The sequence below is a fragment of the Mustelus asterias genome, chromosome 24 (assembly GCF_964213995.1).
Source record: "Mustelus asterias chromosome 24, sMusAst1.hap1.1, whole genome shotgun sequence".
In the NCBI taxonomy this organism is placed as follows: Eukaryota; Metazoa; Chordata; class Chondrichthyes; order Carcharhiniformes; family Triakidae; genus Mustelus; species Mustelus asterias.
The window spans coordinates 36,572,813-36,595,762 of record NC_135824.1 but is presented as its reverse complement, the minus strand read 5'-3'; the positions used below and the strand labels follow the sequence as shown (position 1 = coordinate 36,595,762).

General features: G+C 43.6%; 1 protein-coding gene across 3 annotated transcripts in view; it reads left to right on the top strand.

The window, feature by feature from the left end:
* Positions 1-22,950, top strand: part of arnt2 (aryl-hydrocarbon receptor nuclear translocator 2) — a 391,537-nt gene that overhangs the window by 330,527 nt on the left and 38,060 nt on the right. For all 3 annotated transcript variants that reach the window (XM_078241563.1, XM_078241562.1, XM_078241561.1), the window contains exon 16: positions 12,192-12,360. In XM_078241563.1, coding sequence (XP_078097689.1) covers positions 12,192-12,360 — 169 coding nt within the window. The remainder of the gene's footprint in view (positions 1-12,191; positions 12,361-22,950) is intronic.

Below are 22,950 nucleotides of genomic sequence, written 5' to 3'. Positions count from 1 at the left end.
TAACTAGCGAGTCCCCTATTATTATTGCTCGCTTGCTCTTTGCCTGACCCTGCTCTACAGCAGAACCAGGTGTGGTGCCACAGGCCTGGCTGCTGCTGGTATCTTCCCCTGAGAGGCTATCCCCCCACAACAGTATCCAAAACGATATACCTGTTTAAAAAGAGAAATAGCCACAGGAGACTTCTGCACCACCAGCCTGCCCCTCCTGGCGGTCACCCATCTACCTGTCTGAACTGTGGTGTGACAACCTCCCTGTAACTCGTGTCTATCACACTCTCTGCCCCCTGTATGCTCCACAGTGTGTCCATCTGCCGCTCCAACCGAACAATGTGATCTGTGAGGAGTTGCAGCTGGACACACTTCCTGCAGACAAAGTTGTCAGGGAGACTAGATTGCTCCCTAATTTCCCACATCTGGCAGAAGGAGCATACCACTGCCCTAACTGCCATACTGCCCTAAGAAGATCGCGCATATCGACACAGACATCAAGTTTCTACAAAACTGTAACTTGATTTTGTGTCTCTGCCCTGTTTGAGAGCAGATATCCACTCCATCTGACGAAGGAGCAGTGCTCCGAAAGCTTATGGTATTTGCTACCAAATAAACCTGTTGGACTTTAACCTGGTGTTGAGACTTCTTACTGTGCTTACCCCAGTCCAATGCCGGCATCTCCACATCATACTGCCCTTATACAGGTTTTAAAAAAAGAATCTCAACTCACCTTTCCCCTGCTTGTGGTCCTCACTGTGACTTGTTTTTTGGTTAGGGGAGGAGGTAGGGAGGGAAACACTGAAGTAGTGTTTGGGGTTTAACTGTCCCTTTACAACAGCTCCTCCACAAACCACACGCTGATTGGCAGCAGCCAATCACTGCTCTACTGCCCTCTGCTGGACGCTTGCCTTCACTCGAACACGGAGGGTGTCTCCCGGAGGTCCACCTTCTAGAAGCAGTGATTGTACCTAAGCAATTCTTCCCCTCAACAGCCAATCAGCGTCGCCGCTCTGCTGCCCTCTGCTAGATGCTTGCTTTCACTCGAACATAGATGTGATTTTTTGGATGTTTCTTTGTTTTGTTGTCTACTGGGTGCACTCTAATCTGACAGCCTCATGGGAGGTTGGTTTGATACACCCGAGTTTTTTGTTTGTTGTTTTGCATCCTGTCTCCTGTTTTGTTTTACATTTACCAAGTACCTGGATCTGCACCTGAAGTGCTGTGAGCTGTGGGCTATGGGCCATGTGCAGGAAGATGGGATTAGAAAGAGCTCCTGGGTGTCTTTGGGTTGTATAGCCCCCTTCTATGCTGTATAATTTCTATGGTTCTATGTTTTTTTGTTGTCTTAATCTCCTCAACCTCTTTTGGTCCCTGCCCTATCTTTTTATTTTCTCAAGTTTATTGACTGACTTCCTTTACAAATTCTCCATGCACTGACACTGCACAGAAGCAGTGGATATTACTGCGTGGAGCTGCTCATGTATGTTTTCACAAGTTCTAAAACAATGTGGGGACATCTGGTTTTTTTTGCTTGTGGTTATGGGTGGTGGTAAATTCAGGGTTGTCAGAGAATTTGTTGGAAGATTTGGGCCATAACACCAGCCAATGATCAACTCCCAGCAAGATAAATCAAACCATCGCTCCTTCACGTTCACTGACATTACCACTTTGGAATTCCCCACAAATAACATCCTGGGGGTCACCATTGAACAGAAACTGAACTGAGCAAGCCAAAGAAATGCTGTAGCAGCAAGAGCAAATGAGATGCCTGGAATTCTGTGGAGAATAACTCACCTGTCTCCCCAAAGTCTGTCCACCATCTGTAAAGCGCAAGTCAGGAGTGAATACTCTCCACTTGCGGCTCCAACAACACTGAAGAAGCTTGACACCATTATGGACAAATTGGCCCTGTTGATTAGCACCCCATCCACCACCTTGGACATTTACTCCCTCCACCATCAACACAGAGTGGCAGCAGTGCACACGATATACTAGATGCCCTGCACCAATAGCAATTCCCCAGGTATCATTTGACACCATCTCTCAAATCCGTGACCTCTACCACTTCGAAAGCAAGGGCAGCGGCACCTGCAAGTTCCCCTTCAAGCCGCACACCTTCCTGACTTGGAACTATAACCATAATGTGGAGTTGCCGGCGTTGGACTGGGGTAGGCACAGTAAGTAGTCTCACAACACCAGGTTAAAGTCCAACAGGTTTATTTGGTAGCACAAGCTTTCAGAGCGCTGCTCCTTCATCAGGATATGCGCGATCTTCTTGGAGATCCTCTCCAAGAAATGCTGCCAAATAAACCTGTTGGATTTAACCTGGTATTGTGAGACTATTTGCTATGCCTACCCCAGTCCAACGCCGGCAACTCCACATCATGACTACCATCGACACTGCAAACTGCCGGCTCCAAGTGGAGAGGATCTCCAAGAAGATCGCGTATATCCTGATGAAGGAGCAGCGCTCCGAAAGCTTGTGCTGCCAAATAAACCTGTAGAACTATAAAGCCATTCCTCCACTGTCATTGCATCAAAAGTCTGAAACTCTCTCCCTAAAAACATAGGAGGTATATCTATACCACATGGACTAGTGATTAAAGAAGACTGCTCTTCTCAAGAGCACTTAACGATGGGCAACAAATGTTAGCCTTGCCAGAAAACCCCAGGAACAAATCTGGCATTGATGTTTAGAATATAATACACTGCACCATTTTCAATGACCAGGCGGTGCAGCATTATACACCCCTTCACTTGCACTCTGGTAAAGAGAGCCTGTGTGTCTTCAAACTCAACTTAGTCTCTCATTCGGAAAAATACGGATGCAGTATTTTTACAGCTGTAGTGGGGATATGGTTGTGAAACTCAGTATTGACAATGGGAGGACATGTGGTTATCTCTATGCTGTGGAAAGCTACCTTTTATCAGCCTGATGCATTACCACTACAGATCAAAACCAGCGTACACTAAGATGTGTTACAAATTAAAACAAACTGGTTCTCCCAGTGCCTCATCAGTAGGGCTGGAATGTGTCACATAGACAGGAAGATTGTAAGTTTAAAGCCCAAGTTTTAATTTCAAGCAAGTTGTCTAAATGATACATTGGACTTCGGTATCTCTGGATTGAATAAGGGAAGAGAATCTTCTGTGTCTGTTGCAATACAGTGGCTCTAGCTGGGAAAGGGCATCAAATGAGGATCAGAGGCTATGATGGTCCTGCCTCAGCGTGTACTACCTAGGTTTACAGTGAGAGAATTGCCACTCGATGTGGTCGTGGAAAGGGCATTATTGAGCCCATGGAATGGCATTATTTCACATCTTCAATCAAGGGGTAAAGGTGGGAGGAGAATTGAATGTCATCTTTGCCAGTGACTTTGAGGGAGAAATAGATTGATAACCTTTCATTGTAACAATGATGCAAGGTTTCGACCTGAAACGTTAACTCTATTTCTCTCCATAGATACTGCCTGACCTACTGAGTATTTCCAGCACTTTCTGTTTTCATTTCAGATTTCTGAAATAGGCCATAAAACATAGGAGCAAAAGTAGGCCATTCAGCCCATTGAGTCAGCTCCACCATTCAATGAGATCATGACTGATCTGCTATGATCCTCAACTCCACTTTCCCACCTTATCCCTATAATCCTTGATACCCTTACTGATCAAGTACTTTGCTTTTCAATTATTCACCTTTTGTTTTGTTTCACCTTTCGCCTCTTTTTATTTCTCATCTACATGCTGCCTACCTCAATGCCGTTTTCCGCACTATTTATGTATTTATGATCAATACATGTATCCATCTCTGTCATGAACATATTCAATAACTGAGCTTCCACACTCCCCTTGGGTAAGGCATTCCAAAGATTTACTATCCTCTCAGTGAGGAAATTCCTCCTCATATCAGTCCTAAATGTCCTACCCTTTATTCTGGGAATGTGTCCCCTGGTTTTAGACACCCCAGCCAGGGGAAACATTCTTCCTGCATCTACCTTGTCGGATCCTGGGAGAATTTTGAATGTTTTAATGAGATTGCCTTTCATTCTGCCAAACTCTGGAGGGTACAGTCCCAGTCTCCTCGCTCTCTCCTCATAGGACAATTTCACCATCCCAGGGTTCGGTCTGGTGAACCTTCTCTGCAGTCCCTCTACGGCAAGTATATCCTTCCTCGGATAAGACCAAAACTGTACACAATACTCTAGATGCAGTCTCAGCCAGTCTCTGTACAATTGCAGCATGACATCTTTCCTCCTGTTCTCAAATCCTCTTGGAATAAAGACCAACGTATCATTTGCCTTCAGAATTGCTTGCGACGCCTTCATGTTAACTTACACTAACTTATGAACGAGGACACCCAGGCCTCTTTGGACATCAACACATCCCATCTCGTACTGTTTAAAAAAATATTCTACACCTCTGTTTTTCCTACCAAAGTAGATAACTTCACACTTTTTCACATATTCCATTTGCCATTTTCTTGCCCACTCATTTAGCCTGTTGAAATACTCTTAAAGTACCTTGCATCCTCCTCACAACTCACATTCCTACCTAGTTTTGTGTCATCAGCAAACATGGAAATAGTAATTTGATCTCCATATTCAAATCATTGATACCCCATGAGTCGCTGATGATTGCAGTGTTCAGCACATTTCGCGATTCCTCAGATACTGAAGCATTTCATACCAAATGCAACAAGACTTGGACCAAATCCAGGCTTGGGCTGACAAGTGACATTCATGCCACACAGGTACCAGGCAATGACCATCTCCAACAAGGGAGGATTTTACCATCACCCCTAAACATTCAGTGGCTTTACCATCACTGAATCCAGCCCCCGCGATCAGCATTGTGGGGATTACCATTGACCAGAAACTGAACTGGACTAGACATACAAATACTGTGGCTACAAAAGCAGATCAGAGGCTAGGAATTCTGTGGCGAGTAACTAACCTCCCGACTGCTCAAAGTCTATCCACCATCTACAAGAATCAAGCCAGGAGTATGATGGAATACTTTCCACTTGTCTGGATGAGTGCAGCTCCAACAACACAAAAAGCTCAACACCATGCAGAACAAGGCAACCCGTTTGATTGGCACCCCAACCACCCTGATGAACAGTGGCAGCAGTGTGTTCCATCTTCAAGATGCACTGCAGGAGCTCACCAAGGCTCCTTAGACAGAACCTTTCAAATCCATGACCACTACCATCTGTCAGGTCATGGGCAGCTGATACAGCTGGAACACCACTACCTGGAGGTTCCCCCCCAAGTCACACACTATCCTGACTTGGAAATATATTGCCATTCCTTCACTATCACTTGGTCAAAATCCTGGAACTCCCTTCCTAATAACACTTTGGCGTACCTATACCTCGGGGCTGCATTGGTTCAAGAAGACAGCTCGCCATCACCTTCTCAAGAGTAATTAGGGATGGGCAAGAAATGTCGAGCCAGCGAGCTCACATCCTGTAAAATTAATTGTAAATAGTCACAACCCCCCAAACTGAGAATGACCTTTTATTCTTATTCTGTTTTCTATTCATTAACCAATTCTCAATCCACGCCAGTATATTACCTCCAATCCCACGTGCTCTCATTTTGTTCACTAACCTTGTGTGGGACTGTATTGAAAACCTTCTGAAAATCCAAAAACACAATACAGCTCTTTTTTTTAAACTCCTAAGCTAGTCCCAATTGCCCCATTTGGCCCATACCCAACTATACCCATCTTACCCATGTAACTGTCTAAATGCTTTTTAAAAGACAAAATTGTACCCGCCCAGGAAATATACAGTAAATGGCAGAACCCTTAAGAGCATTGATAGGCAAAGGGATCTGGGTGTACAGGTACACAGGTCACTGAAAGTGGCAATGCAGGTGGAGAAGGCAGTCAAGAAGGCATATGGCATGCTTGCCTTCATTGGCCGGGGCATTGAGTTTATAAATTGGCAAGTCATGTTGCAGCTTTATAGAACCTTAGTTAGACGGCCCTTGGAATATAGTGTTCAATTCTGGTTGCCACACTACCAGAAGGATGTGGAGGCTTTGGAGAGGGTACAGAAAAGATTTACCAGGATGTTGCCTGGTATGGAGGGCATTAGCTATGAGGAGAGGTTGGAGAAACTTGGTTTGTTCTCACTGGAGCGATGGGGGTTGAGGGGAGACCTGATGGAAGTCTACAAGATTATGAGAGGCATGGACAGAGTGGATAGTCAGAAGCTTTTTCCCAGATTGGAAGAGTCAATTACTAGGGGACACAGGTTTAAGGTGCGAGGCCAAGTTTTAAAGGGGATGTACGAGGCAGATCTTTTACACGGAGAGTGGTGGGTGCCTGGAACTCGTTGCCGGGGGAGGTAGTGGAAGCGGATACAATAGTGACTTTTAAGAAGCGTCTTGACAAGTACATGAATAGGATGGGAATAGAGGGATATGGTTCCCAGAAGGGAAGGGGATTTTAGTTAAGTCGGGCAGCATGATCGATGTAGGCTTGGAGGGCTGAAGGGCCTGTCCCTGTGCTGTAATTTTCTTTGTTCTTTGTTCTCTCCTTATAACTCAAACCATCATGTCCCAGTAGCATCCTAGTAAATCTTTTCTGCGCCCTTTCTAATTTAATAATATAATTTCTATAATAGGGTGACCAGAACTGTACACAATGTTCCAAGTGTGGCCTTACCAATGTCTTGTACAACTTCAACAAGACGTCCCAACTCCTGTATTCAATGCTCTGACCAATGAAACCAAGTATGCCAAATGCCTTCTTCACCACTCTGTCCACCTGTGACTCCACTTTCAAGTAGCTATGAACCTGTACTTAATTCCAGATTTATTTTATTGAATTCAAATTCCACCATGCCATGGCAGGATTCGAACCTGGGTTCCCAGAACTTTAGCTGAGTTTCTGGATTAATAGTCTGGCGATAATACCACTTGGCCATTGCCTCCCATTTTAAAAACCTTGATCAGATCACCCCTCAATCTTCTATACTCAAGAATAGAAGCCAAGTTTATGCAACACTTTATTCAAGTCAAGTTCAAATGTGACACCCGAACATCAGCCTGTGTGGGTGTGGACTGGCATTTCCCTGCAGATTGACAGTTCTAAACTCTTGGGGTTGATTCAAACTTTACCCGATAGTTAAAATGGGTTATCATGAATCTGCAGCCTGCTTTACACATCCACCTCTTTGTATTTCCATTGGCTTGCATGGAAAATGTCAAACCTGTCCCTTTCACTCATGTCACAAATCCAGGACAAGCAGTAGAAACCAGTGGCATCAATCAGTCCTGTTAGTTGATCCCATATCTATCACATTCCAAAGTTGGATATTGTGCCCCTCCATGCACAGTCTGGTCAAATGTAACAAATGTCAAATTAAAAAGCTGGTTTATTTCGCAGAATATGCATGACTGAATAAAATTAGTAATTCCCGTCTTTTATAAACTTTCGCTGCAAAAATCGCTGTATCAACGCAGACCAATAAAAATAAATGAATCTATCCTGAAAAATGGAAGGACTGTTACCCTATTTAACACTTTGGGTTACATCCTAGCTGGAAAAACTGGCCAGTCCTGTTCTAATTCCCAACTGAGACCTTGCGGCCTGTGGCCTGACTGACTGAATATTTTTCTCTCCCCGGAACCAGAATTGCACCGGATGTCCACAGCCCACATCGCAATTGAGCTCCAGTGAATTGGACCATCTCAGCTTGAACAGGGTTGAATGATCAATGAAAGGTTCAAAATGAACCTTATTATGTCTGTGACACAATGGTTCAGATACTCCCTCTGAATCTTATGGGGTTAGACTCACACTGCAGGAGGGTTGGGTGATCGATTCAGAGCTGAGATGAACATGTAGTGGAATTTTCAATACATTATTGCGCAATGGGTTCCTCTATGGCATTGCAGTCAAAGATTTTCTTAAGTTGACATCTTGTTTTGCAGGCAGGACTGCAGCCATTTTATTGTCTATTGGAACTCTGTGTTCCCATCAGCTGTGCAAAATGGGCTATACCCAGCCTGTCCACCTAATTACGTGCACCCATTGCTGAGTGAATGCAGTCATTGCTAACCACACACAGTATGGTCAGTTACATAGAAACATCTTCCTTCCCATTGAAATGAAAATACTGAATCAAAATTATTCATGCTACAAGGAGGTTTACGAGTTAGATATGAACACGCTGAACAGACTGGGACTCTTTTCTCTGGAGCCTAGGAGGCTGAGGGGTGATCTTATAGAGGGCTATAAAATAATGAGGGGCATAGATCAGCTAGATAGTCAATATCTTTTCCCAAAGGTAGGGGAGTCTAAAACTAGAGGGCATAGGTTTAAGGTGAGAGGGGAGAGATACAAAAGGATCCAGAGAGGCAATTTTTTCACACACAGGGTGGTGAGTGTCTGGAACAAGCTGCCAGAGGTGGTGGTAGAGGCGGGTACAATTTTGTCTTTTAAAAAGCGTTTAGACAGTTACATGGGTAAGATGGGTACAGAGGGATGTGGGCCAAATGTTAGCAATTGGGACTAGCTTAGGGGTTTTAAAAAGCAAGGGCGGCATGGACAAGTTGGGCCAAAGGGCCTGTTTCCATGCTGTAAACCTCTATGACTCTATGACATTGTAATCCTACCCAATGTTGTGCAATTATCTGAGGTTTTTACTGTCTATAAATGGTTTTGAGCAAATAGAATGGATGTAAATAAAGCCACCCATTGCAATTTCTGTTTGTGTCAGTGAAGAGTTATTGCAGACTGGAACTATGTCAATTTTCAATGGGAAAACCTGTTGTTCTACTTGCTACATATGTTGACATTTAGCACTGTGTATTGTGTTTGGTTGATTTCGACACAAGGAAAGTGTGGTTAAAATGTATTTACCAAAGCATTAGAGAAGAATTTCACAATTACTTTCCAAACGTCTGCTTTTCTAGTGTAATACTTGCCATATGTTTTGCATTTGCTAATCTTGAAGTCTGTCCTTACACAGAAGCAAAGATCTGTAAAAGCATAAACATGTACAAGTATGGGTCTGGGGGTTCTGCTTCAGCCTCTGAACAAGGATTCATTGGCTTGAAGACATGTTTAAGAATACGCGGCTACATGATTTAGGGAGAAAATAATTATCCTATGATAAAGTAAGGTGCCAGCTTCTTTCTTCAGTAAACGTTTAAGATCAATAGGTGCAAAGCCAGTTTGATGTAAGGAAGAAGGTATGTGAGGTTGGTGTGCAATTTAGCATGTGATGGTGTTGACTGAGTGTCAGTGCCACAGTGCCACTAGCACAATCTGGCTTTGCTCCATAACCAGATATTCAGGAAAGGTGGGTGAGGTGAAAGTGGCAGAGTGCCTGGTGAAGGGATTTAACAACTGAATTCATCTTCAAACATTCCTTCAGATGAGGTTTTAACTCGGATGCTGTGTTCAGTCTTTCAGTGAATGTTTTGTCAAGATTGTTCCTAATACAGTAGTTACAGCCTTGTCATCAGTTTGATATCCATAATAAAGTGGGGACAATTAGTGTTTGGGCATTCTACATTAGACAGGCTTAGTAACCTCTGTCATGCCATTGCAACTATTTTTAACAAATGTGTCCTCTGAGAAATTCATAACCTGAGTCAATGTTAAGTAAAAGTCATGGGGGCAATTCTCCCAGCCCACTGCGCTGCCCTGGTAGCCGGGAGACATAAGCGGAGACGTGTAGCGGGCATCCCACTGGGCAACATGGCGTCTGTGCGTCTCTGGCCACCGGATTTCCAGTGTCATCTGCCAGAAATCGGAGCTGATTTAAATCGTTATTTCAATCTCATTAGCGGGCCCGGGGCTGAAGTCTTGCCCCCCTCCCCCCACCAGGAGTGTTTCACTCCAGACCAGAAATTCCTGCCCGAGTCAACAGACCTTTGTGTGGTCTGCCCTCACCCGCTACAATTCCCATGGCGGGACAGGAAAATTCCACCCGATGGGTTTTAATCAGGGGCCTCATTGGCTGAATAGCTCCATCCAAAACCACGCTGTCACATGACCAAGACTTGAGCTGTTTGAATTCCTGAAATGATACAGCTTTTACATTCTATAGTCAGTGGCATCTTAACCTCTGAAGAGACAACCGAGCTCCGGCCTTTGACCTCCATCTCTCTCCAAAGTCTGATCTTTAAAAAGTGAACTACAGAGTGAACTAATTTCCAGAATACAAGAATACTTGCTGCATCTTCAACAGCCTGCAGCTGAGCTCCTTGGATCAAGGCCAGGAATCCTGCCACACGCAACCACTTGAAAGAACCTGCATTGGACTTTGACTTACTGGACTTTGGATGCACATGGGAACATAATTTGTATTTTTATTGTGATCCTTTCTCTGAATCCCTTTTTTTCCCTTATCCCTCTTTTATTGTAAGAATGCAAAAGTGGGGGAAGTTGTGAATCCACTTCCCACGTTTTTGAGTGCGTCTAAAATAAGCTAACCCTCTATAACTTTACCCCCTCTTGAGTTTGCTGTGGGGTTATTAAAGAGAAGTGGATCACTCCAAAACTGAAGGGTTTCACCACTTGTAAAGTGGAAATCAAAAACACCTTTCTATTGATGGATAGTGAGAGGTGAAATCAGGGCTGTTTAAATTAATCCCCTCATGTCCATAACCGGTAGGTAGAATAGAAAACAAAAGTATTATTTAAATGGAGACAAACTGCAAAATGCTATGGTTAACAGGGAATAATATTCCTCATCCATAAATCACAAGAAGTTAGCATCTCACTACAGTACAAGTATTATGGAAGGTAGGTGGAATTATGGCCTTCATTGCAAAGAAATGGAGTATAAGAAATCTTTCTACAACCGTACATGATGTTGATGAAAACATAGCTAGAGTACTGCATACAGATTTGATCTCCTTATTTTGATTCATGGGATGAGAAAAGGTTGAGCAGGTCGGGTTTATACTTTTAGAAGAATGAGAGGTTGTCTTATTGAAAGATTTAGAGTTCTGAGGAGACTTGACATGGTAGATGCTGAGAGGATGTTTCCCCTATTGGGGGAATCTAGCACTTGGAGTCACAGCTTCAAAATAAGGAGTCTTCCATTTAAGATGGAGATGAGGAGGTAGTTCTTTTCTGGGCATTAACCTTTGGAATCTCAACCCTTTCAAAGAACAATGGAGCTGTGTCATTGAATTTATTCAAGGCTGTGTTAGATGGATTTTGAACTACAAGGGAGGCAAGGGTTAAAAGTTTATTAGTCACAAGTAAGGCTTACATTAACACTGCAATGAAGTTACTGTGAAATTCCCCCAGTCGCCACATTCTGGTGCCTGTTCAGGTCAATGTACCTAACCAGCACATCTTTCAGACTGTGGGAGAAAACCGGTGCACCCGGAGGAAACCCACGCAGACACGGGGAGAATGTGCAAACTCCACACAGACAATGACCCAAGCTGGGAACCGAACCCGGGTCCCTGACGCTGTGAGGCAGCAGTGCTAACCACTGTGCCACCATGGCCGTCCATCTTGTTAGTATTATGGGTGACAGGGAGGAAAAAGGAATTAAGGTCATGATCAGATCAGCTATGATCCTGTTAAATGGTGGAGCAAACTCGAGGGGCCAATGACATTCTCCTGCTCCAATTTGTCATGCTCTTAATTCATTACCTGTGAGCTCGGGAGAGACAAAAAGACAATTGAATGTATCTAATATTTAAAGGAACATAGAACTGAAACAATGGCACTCACTGATTCTCTATTAGTAAAGTAACAGCACGTAAAATAACTAAACCTAAAGTGGTTTGTGCAACAAGAATGATGCAATGTTAAGAAAAGCATGACCTGTTACATTATGCGATTGAAATTCTTGTGTACGTATATTAGCAGCTTTATTCAGTTTTAATCAAAATGTTGAAGATTTTTAGTTTAATAGTAGAACATGAGAATTCAGTTAGAATGTGGGGATACAATCCTCAGCAATATTGCATGTGGTTATCTGCTGCTCCTGTTCTTTTGATCTTAATGAACTGCACTCTAATATGTTTAGTTAGCACTTTTTCAGCTTATTAGTATTACACTTGCAGCTTGAGTAACCTTTCACAGCAGCATTCAACTAAAATTTGGTATATTTGCACGTTGAGAGCATTATTTGAATTAACTAAATAAAGTTGTACAGATCTTTTATTTGGACTTCAGGTAATTGTACTTTTAAAAAATATAATTGTCTCTTACAGCAAGTCACATCTCAATCCGGTAAGGCTCAGTCACCACCTTTCGCCATGGGATCCAGCCACACATTCCCAGCAGACCCATCTACTTTCAGTCCCCTTTCCAGTCCCGTGTCTACATCGTCACCAGGAGGACCTTCTTATACCAGTCTGGCAAATCGATCCACTGGTTTTGGTAAGTGTGAACCTAAACTAGTCGTGACCAGAGTGATTTTTCAACTGACATCTTTCCCAATAGGTATAACTGTTGATGGGTTCAAAATTGGGATAGAGACTAAGGAAAATGTCAACTTGTTCTGATATAATGCCATTGCCTGCATGGTTAGAAAGCCCAAAACACTGGTTTCCCTGTGCCACAACTCCCACCCAACAAGGGATACAACTTGCCTTCACAATACCTTTTTGCAAATTTTGAGATTCGTTTTTTTCACTGAAGTAATATACTTCTTGATCACTGAAATTCTACCATTTCAACACTAACCAGAGGATATTGCACTGCAGTGGCCAGCGTCATAGCCTCTGAGTCAAAAGCTCTCTGTTCAAACATACATGCATAAGAACATACAAATTCGGAGCAGGAGTAGGCCATTCAGCCCCTCAAGCCTACTCTGCCATTCAATAAGATCATGGTTAATCAATGGCATGCCTACCCTCACTGCCTCTGATTCCCTCGTTAGTTAAGAAATCTATCCATCTCCACTTTAAAAATATTCAATGACCCTGCTTCCACCACACTTTGGGGAAGAGTGTTCCACAGATTCATGACGTTTTGACAAACAAATTTTCCTCATCCCATCTTAAATGGGAGACCTTTTATTTTTAAACTGTGTCCCCTAGTTCTAGTCTCTCCCACAAGGAAAAACATCCTTTCAGCATCCACTCTAATAAGCCCCCTTAGGATCTTGTATATTTCAATAAGACAATCTTATTATTATTATCAAAGGTTGAAGTTTATTTATTAGTCACAAGTGAAATTCCCCTAGTCGCCACACTCTGGCGCCTGCTTGGGTAACTGAGGGAGAATTTAGCATGGCCAATTCATCTAACCAGCACGTCTTTCAGACTGTGGGAGGAAACCGGAGCACCCGAAGATGAACCCACGCAGACAAAGAACAAAGAAAATTACAGCACAGGAACAGGCCCTTCGGCTCTCCAAGTCTGCACTGACCATGCTGCCCGACTGAATTAAAGCCCCCTATCTTTCCGGGGACCATATCCCTCTATACCCATCCTATTCATGTTTTTGTCAAGTTACCCCTTAAAAGTCACTATCGTATCTGCTTCCACTACCTCCCCCGGCAGCAGGTTCCAGGCACCCACCACCCTCTGTGTAAAACATCTGCCTTGTACATCTACTTTAAACCTTGCACCTCACACCTTAAACCTATGCCCCCTAGTAATTGACTCTTCCACCCGGGGAAAAAGCTTCTGTCTATCCACTCTTTCCATGCCCCTCACAATCTTGTAGACTTCTATCAGGTCGCCCCTCAACCTCCGTCGTTCCAGTGAGAACAAACCAAGTTTCTCCAACTCTCCTCATAGCTAATTCCCTCCATGCCAGGCAACATCCTGGTAAATCTTTTCTGTACCCTCTCCAAAGTCTTTCTGGTAGTGTGGCGACCAGAATTGAACACTATATTCCAAGTGCGGCCTAACTAAGGTTCTATAAAGCTGCAACATGACTTGCCAGTTTTTAGACTCAATGCCCCAGCCGATGAAGGCAAGCATGCCGTATACCTTTTTGACTACCTTCTCCACCTGCGCTGCCACTTTCAGTGACCTGTGTACCTGTACATCGGGGACATTGGGAGAACGTGCAAACTCCACACAAACAATGACCCAAGCTGGGAATTGAACCCGGGTCCTTGACGCTGTGAGACAGCAGTGCTAACTACTGTGCCACCGTGCAAGTCCCACTTCAGGACTTGACGGCCATGGAAGGTGCATTCACAACATGGCCAAACCCACAAATTCTTCCTATGTACCTACGGCAGTAAGAGTAGGAGTGTTTCCTGCGCAGCCATACTTGATGTGGAGTGGCAGTCCTCAAGCTACAGCCTCTGGCTGCAAGCAAGCGACCTGTTCCAGGGAAAAACAAGCTAGGAAGCAAACATAAACGTGTGCTTCATCTAAGTGGCCTTTTGATTAAGTCATTACTAGCTAGCACCTGTGGGGATGGTGAATAAAAGCAGCTAATGTGTTTAAATGTTGTGTAGAACATCCTCAAGCATTTACTGTTCTCTCATATCAATAAATCTGGCTGAAGTCCCAGCCTATATAACTTAGAGCTGATGCCATTGTTGAGGGAAAGCATTGCCTGAAAGGATGATGAAAGTACATCCAGTTGTAACTTTCAAAAAGAAATTACATATACTTGAAAAAGAAAACAAAAATGTAGGACTATGGTGAACAGCAACAGAGTGGGTCTCATTAAGAACTTAATTTCAAAGCACAAACACAATGGGCTAAGTGGCATCCTTCTGTGTTGTCAGATTCTATGCAGGTCCCCCAGTATGGAATTAAAAAGCCATTATAGTGGAAAATGCCACTTCACAATGGCACCAATCAACAGCATGAATAATGCAGAACTCCCCCATTCCCTTGCATTAGTCTATTTTGGTACCAGCCAGTACAGTGCTGCAGACCGTGTGCCAGCCTCTTTATAAAGAGCCCCCTCATTCTTCCATAATTTGATTCAATTTACTATTGTCACATGTTTTGGGGTACAGTTAAAAGTATTGTTTCTTGCACACTATACAAACAAAGCATACCATTCATAGAGTACATAGGGAAGAAGGAAAGGAGAGGATGCAGAATATAGTGTTACAGCCATCGCTAGGGTGTAGAGAAAGATCAACTTAATATGAGGTAGGTCCATTCAAAAGTCTAATGGCAACAGGGAAGAAACTGTTCTTCAGTCGGTTGGTACGTGACCTCAGACTTTTGTATCTTTTTCCCGACAAAAGAAGGTGTTATGGTTCATCTTGATTATTATGTGGGGAACATATCAAATAAAAAACTGAAAAATTGTCAGCTTCTCTCTATTCTTGAAATCCAGTTTCCCTCCCTACACCTGTGGTTGCTGGGTTCATGTGCAAGCTCAATGGTGCTACCACCTTCATTTTCTTTCTCAGGGATTGATTCAACACTTCAATGGTTCTCTGTGGGCTGGACTTGTTGCCTCCACTTCTGAAAGTGGGTGGGGGAAATGTTTTTGCCCACATTAGTGTTGGACTGTAAACAATACGTCTCAAAAAGTAATGGTTATATTTCAACAAAACTTGGTACACAGATAAGGTTTGGTCCAAGGAAGAACTCCGTTTTTGGCAAAGATATAAATCCAGAAACCAATCCCAATCCTGGAATTTTGTAAAGGATCCATCAAATTGAGAAGTTGGACAAATTGATTTTTCTTTTGAATATTGTGGGTTATTTTATTCGAAATATTGTCAATGGTTTTAGAATGTTGTGGATTGTCTCAACTGCTATTTGTCACAGCTGTCAAAATGTGAGCAGAGTTTTCAGAGCAGGTTGTTCAGTGTGGATTAGCCTGAAACCACCTCAATGAGGAGGAAGCTCTTGATAAAATTATTTATTTTTTTCAGCTTTCTAATTACAGAGCAATAGGGAGAAGACTCAAGGAAGAGCTACATTATTGTAATAATATTGGGTGATACAATGTGGTAGAGATATGTGCTTTACTGAGTGTTCTGTTCACTTGCTTGTTTGGAGGCAATGAAACGTTCTTGAAGTCATCAATATAAAGAAAATCACTTCATTTTTCTTTTTTTGGAACTTTGGATGCCTTTGATTATGAAAATTAATATGGTTTTTATTATTGATTTTCCAGAGAAATCAGTACTACAATAATTAGGAAATCTATACACATCTATCAATTGTCAAATGACGTATATTCTGAGGCACAAATTACAATAAATCAAATGTCAATTTATTTTCCTTTTCTGCAATATTAATTTGTCTGCCAAAAATTCCCTTGGTCCCTTCATGTCACTCTCTATTGCCAAACACAGTTCTAACAATTCTGCTCTGAGATCAGCTGCTAAGATGCATTCATCCCAGGTACAAGAGCAGCCTAACATAAGTTGCCCAATAATTCAGTTCTCCCTCCCAGTTTGGATATGCATGGCTGTTACTTGGTGTGGGCATGCCTGACAACTGGAATCTGCTGAGTGAGAGTTGATGTTACATCCTGCTGCCCTGGACACTGTGTGTTGATAGATCATTATGTTGTGTCAGTATTTTGCTTAAGCTTACGATTGCCAAATCATGCATTTAATATCAGCAGTCAAATTGCAGTTCTGTTCCAATGCAAATATGTTTGTGTCCTTGGTGTCTTGAGGGAGACACTGAATATGCTATTGGTAAGAAGGCCTGGAACATTCTGTTTCTGTCAGTCACTACAGATGAGTAATAGATTGTGCTATGTATTTTCACATGCTGAGATTGCCCCTGTCTTCTGTTTTAGTCAGTTAACCTGCAACTTGGTAATGGTTTTACCAAAATCTCTTTCTCTTCATTGCTCTTCTGAACACATCCTTGTCATAAGTTTAGGCGTTAAAACTACCCTGTATAGATTATAGACACCATTGTTGCTAATGCAACTCTACAATTAATTTAGTAAGAAGTCTCACAACACCAGGTTAAAGTCCAATAGATTTATTTGGAATCACGAACTTTCGGAGCACTGCTCCTTCATCAGGTGAGTGGATTCATGGACCTTAACCTGGTGTTGGGAGACTTCATGCTGTGCCCACCCCAGTCCAACACCGGCATCTCCACATCACAATTAGTTTAGAACTAGCTGATTTCCTTTGAGTCAGAGAACATACAAAAATAGCAACTTATCTAGCACCTTTAACATAACAGGCAGAATTCTCTCATGGCCCCACTGGTGGGTGCAATGGGGGGAGGGGCAGAATTCAGAGGAGCCCAAAAATCGGCTTTCCATTGGTGTGCTTCTGTGCAAGGTAGGAGCTTATGGTGTTGGAGGTAATAATCTGGCATGGATAGACGATTGGTTAACTAATAGGAAGTAGCGATAGGGGAGTCTTTTTCAGGTTACTGGGCAGTAACCAGTGGAGTGCCACAGGGATCAGTTCTGGGACTGCAGTTCTTCACAGTATGTATTAATGATTTAGAAGAAAGAACTGAGTGAAGGTGATACAAAGGTGGAAGGGAAGACAGGTTCTAAATAGTTCAGAGAGAGATATTGAAAGGTCAAGTGAGTGGGCAAAAAATTGGCAAATGGAATTCAATATGGGGAAAAGTGAGATTGTTCATTTTGGAAGAAGGAATGGGAAGGTGGATTATTATTTAAATAGAGAGAGACGCAGAAAGCTGTAGCACAAAGGGACTCGGGTGGGGGGTCCTTATTCATTAAACCCAGAAAGCTCGCATACAGGTGCAGACGGTAATAAGAAAGGCAAATGGAATGCTGGCTTTTATTTCAAGGGGGCTGGAGTATAAAAGTAAAGATGTACAAGATACTAGTGAGGTCACATTTTGAATACTGTGTACAATTTTGGTTCCCTTATTTAAGGAAAGATAAGCTAAGATCAAGCATCAGATCGAGCCCAAGATGGGATGCAATGCCTCATTTTGTCAGCATAGGTCGTGTTTGTCTCTCTTGTGGGCACCATGAATTGGATTCAATTAGATTTTGAATTTGGCTTTTGGACTAAGCAAGGAATGGATTTGGGTTTGCCCAGTCCATTCTGAGCATTGAATAGAATAGAAACCCTACAGTGCAGAAGGAGGCCATTCGGACCATCGAGTCTGCACCGACCACAATCCCACCCAGGCACTACCCCCACATATTTTACCCACTAACCTCTCTAACCTACGCATCCCAGGACTCTAAGGGGCAATTTTTTTAACCTGGCCAATCAACCTAACCCGCACATCTTTGGACTGTGGGAGGAAACCGGAGCACCCGGAGGAAACCCACGCAGACACGAGGAGAATGTGCAAACTCCACACAGACAGTGACCCGAGCCGGGAATCGAACCCAGGACCCTGGAGCTGTGAAGCAGCAGTGCTAGCCACTGTGCTACCGTGCCGCCCCATTGGCTTTGTAACTTTAAGAAAGGAAGGAGTACAGAGGAGATATACTGGGATGATCATAGAACCATAGAATTCCTACAGTGCAGAAGGAGGCCATTCAGCCCATCGAGTCTGCACCGACTCTCCAATCCAGGCCCACCCTCTGCCATATATATCTCAACCCCATGCATTTACCCCACTAATCTCCATAAACCTGCACACCTTTGCACACTAAGATTTAGCATGGCCAATCCACCTAACCTACACACAACTTTGGACTGTGGGAGGAAACCCATTCAGACACAGGGAGAATGTGCAAACTCCACACATTCATCCAAGGCTGGAACCCGGGTTCCTGGTGCTGTGAGGCAGCAGTGCTAACCACTGTGCTACCATGAGGTCCAGGTATGGTTCCATGTCTGGAAGGGCTATGAGGAAAGATTAAACAGATTGGATCTGTACTCCTTTGAGTTCAAAAGGATGAGAAGTGATACGATTGAAACGTGTAAGATTCTTAGGGGGTTTAGACAGGGTAAATGTTGGGAGGATGATTCCACTCATGGGGAGTGTAGGACCAGAGGGCGTTGTCACAGAATTAGAGAATGCTCATTTAAGATGGATTTGAGGAAAGATTTCTTCTCCCAAAATGTGGTGAATCTTTGGAATTCTTTACCCCAGGAAGCTGTGGAGGCTGACTCCTTGAACATTTTCAAGGCTGAGATCGATAGGTTTTTAATCAGTCGGGGAATTAAGGGTAATGGAGAGAAGGCAGGAAAGTGGATTTAAGTGTTAGATCAGCTATGATCTTATAAATGGTGAAACGTGCTGAATGGCCTACTCCACTTCCTATTTCTTGCGAGATTTTCTGCTGGTGCCTGCCATGGTGGATCAGTAAACCCGCTGGAGGCAGGAATGAAACTGATTTGCAATTTGCTAATGGGATGCAGATGAATGCTCGACCAGAATCTTCCACCCATGCCTAATTCTCTGCAACACCAGCAGGAAAACACACCAGTCCAGTACACGTCTGGACCAACATGGTGTACAGAAGTCAGGACTCACCTGAACAATAGCTGGGGCTGCCTCCGGAGTTCGGAATAGAAGCCACCAGCAACCTTGGACCCTGGAACACAACAACAGTGGGTGAGGGAGCGTCTATCATGTGGGTCTTCCAGCTTCAGTGTCACTGAAGAAGTCCATCTTCCAGCCTCTGTGTGTTCCTCGAGATTCATCTTCTTTTCTTCAGGAGGTCTTCGGTGGTGGATCGGCAATGGTGGGAGCATTTTTAATATGACACCTGCTCTCTGAACCAGGCAGACTCCATTGCCTCTGCTAGGTTTTCAAAAAGTCATGGTTCATGTGTCATGAACTATAATCTGCATGAGGGAACCTTTTGAAAGGTAAGTTTCAAAAGGTCCATCGTATCCTGATCTCAACCACTCTACCTGCCAACCCATTCCTGGGATTTATTGCTCTGTCTTATGAAATATTTCCTGCCCTCATGTCCCTGAAACTGAGTCCTGTTATTCTTCTGTGCTGGTTAAACATAGAGCCCCTACAGTGCAGAAGGTGGCCATTCGACCCAACAATCCCACCCAGGCCCTATCCCCACAATTCCACCTATTTACCCTGCTAATCCCTCTAACCTATGCACCCCGGGACACTAAGGGGCAATTTATCATGGCCAATCAACCTAACCCGCATATCTTTGGACTGTGGGAGGGAACCAGAACACCCGGAGGAAACCCACGCATACATGGGGAGAATGTGCTAACTCCACACAGACAGTGACACAAGCTGGGGATTGAACCCAGGTCCTTGGAGCTGTGAGGCAGCAGTGCTAACCACCATGCTGCCTGGTGTATCTGAAAGTCTTGTGTCAGTCTTACTTTCTCTCTTGTGAAGTCTTGAAGACCACAGCAAAGTCCCTTCCAAGACATCTCATTTTGTTGTGAAAAGCCCTTGTCCTCCCTGTGACCCTGACAATCAGACTTGTTGTTTTGCCCTACATGTAATTGGGCTACATTACATCAAGAAGATGAAATAATGCACAATACTCCTGATACAACTTAGACAAGGCAATATGCAACATTGGTTCGCATCTGGTTTACTAATGTCCTTTCGGGAAGGAAATCTACCATCCCCACCCAGTCTGGTCTACATGTGACTCCAGATCCACAGCAATGTGGTTGACTCTCAACTGCCCTCGAGCAACTAGGGATGGGCAATAAATGTTGACCAGCCAGTGATGCCCATGTCCCATGAATGAATTTTTTAAAAAATTACAAAGACCCCAAGGAATGTGAACTCAACTAAGTTCAAAATACTCTCCAACCTATTCACCTTGGTCATTGCTGTATCACACTTTGTAAACTCGTTCTGGGACGTTAACTTTTTACCATATTTATAAATGGTTTGGGTGAAAAATAGAGTTATATATCTAGCTTTGAAGGTTAGCAAACCTAGAAGGCGGCCCAGTGAAAATACAGGCCAGCAACTCCTGAGCCTCCTCAGCAGAGACTCTGTGCCGGAATTGGGCTCCTGAGTGGGACGAGGTGATGCTTAACACTCAGTTGACCGCCACAGTGCAAAACATCATGTCACAAGATTTGATATTTGATTTATTAATGTCACATGTATTAACATACAGTGAAAAATATTGTTTCTTGCATGCTATACAGACAAAGCACACAGTTCATAGAGAAGGAAAGGAGATAGTGCAGAATGTAGTGTTACAGTCATAGCTAGGGTGTAGAGAAAGATCAAGGTAAGTCCATTCAAAAGTCTGACAGCAGCAGGGAAAAAGCTGTTCTTCAGCCAGTTGGTACATGGCCTCAGACTTTTGTATTTTTTTGCCGAAGGAAGAAGATGGAAGAGAGAATGTCCGGGGTGCGTGGGGTCCTTGATTATGCTGGCTGCTTTGCCGAGGCAGCGGGAAGTGTAGACAGAGTCAATGGATGGGAGGCTGGCTTGCATGATGGATTGGGCTACATTCACGACCTTTTGTAGTTCCTTGTGATCTTGGGCAGAGCAGGAGCCATATCAAGCTGTGATACAACCAGAAAGAATGCTTTCTATGGTGCATCTGTAAAGGTTGGTGAGAGTCGTAGCTGACATGCCAAATGTCCTTAGTCTTCCGAGAAAATAGAGGCGTTGGTGGGCTTTCTTAACTATAGTGTCGGCATGGGGGGACCAGGACAGGTTGTTGGTGATCTGGACACCTAAAACCTTGAAGCTCTCGACCCTTTCTACTTCGTCCCCATTGGTGTAGACAGGGGCATGTTCTCCTTTACGCTTCCTGAAGTCGATGACAATCTCCTTCGTTTTGTTGACATTGAGGGAGAGATTATTGTTGCCGCACCAGTTCACCAGATTCTCTATCTCTTTCCTGTACTCTGTCTCATCATTGTCTGAGATCCGACCCACTACGGTGGAAAGATGGAAAGCTGCCAAGAATATATCTAAAGTAGAATTCCAACTCTGGTTGGAAGTATGCTTGAAGGTTTGATCACATGACATTTGATAATGTAACAAATCCTCATGGAACATTGGTGATATATAATCAGGTGGCATTTGATCATATGTCCAGTTCCAAATCCACCCTATTTCATGATCTATATATTGTCAAAGAATCCCTTGCTCACCATCTGCCTGCATACTTTACTTTCTCTTGGGCACAGTGAGAAGTCTCACAACACCCGGTTAAAGTCCAACAGGTTTATTTGGTAGCACGAGCTTTCGGAGATGTAATGCAATACGTGTTGAACACCAATCGGAATGCAAGTCTGTTAAGACGCACATTCCAATCATTATCTTGTAATTGAGTTTGTTTCTATATATGCCCTGCTTGTGAACCAAATCCTGCGCTCACCTGATGAAGGGGCAGCGCTCCGAAAGCTCGTGCTACCAAATAAACCTGTTGGATTTTAACCTGGTGTTGTGAGACTACTTACTGTGCCCACCCCAGTCCAATGCCGGCATCTCCACATCATGACTTTCTCTTGGGGTCACTGTTTTCTGTCAATGCGAATACTGTGGTAAATGTTTGATATCTCGCAGGGTGCTTGCAATTTATAAGAAATAGCGGATGTAATTTTCACAAATCCATTTACAACTTTTTTGCCCATAATGAGGATAGGAGTTCCCCCCAGACTTTTCTTGTAACTCAGGATCAACTCCCATGAATATCATTTTCAAATAATTAGCGCACTACCTCACACAAATATTTTTATTAAAATCTTGGGAAGCCAATCCATTCCAATGACAATCACAGCACAATACAGCAGGCCAGACCCTGCTGCATCAGGCTGAGATGCCACAGGTTCAAAGATATTTCTGCACAAAATTAAATCAGTAACCATTCTCTACAAGATCAGATTGGATCAGGGCTCAAGATTCCACAAGAGTGGAATGAAAAGCACTGTAAATAAAAGTATCTCCATGTTGAACACCAATTGGAAGAAGCACTGAGGCAAGGGCAAAGAATGTACTCTGGGTGGGGTCTTCAGTGTCCGTTACCAAGAGTAGCTTGTTAGCACCATGATTAACCGAGTCCTAAAGGACATTGCTGCTAAACTGGGCCGGGAGCAGGTCGTGAGGCAGCCGACTGAAGGGAAAAGTCTACTTGACCTCATCCTCACCAACCTAGCTGTTGTAGCTGCTGCTGCCCGTGACAGTCTTGGTAGGAGTGACCACTGCGCAG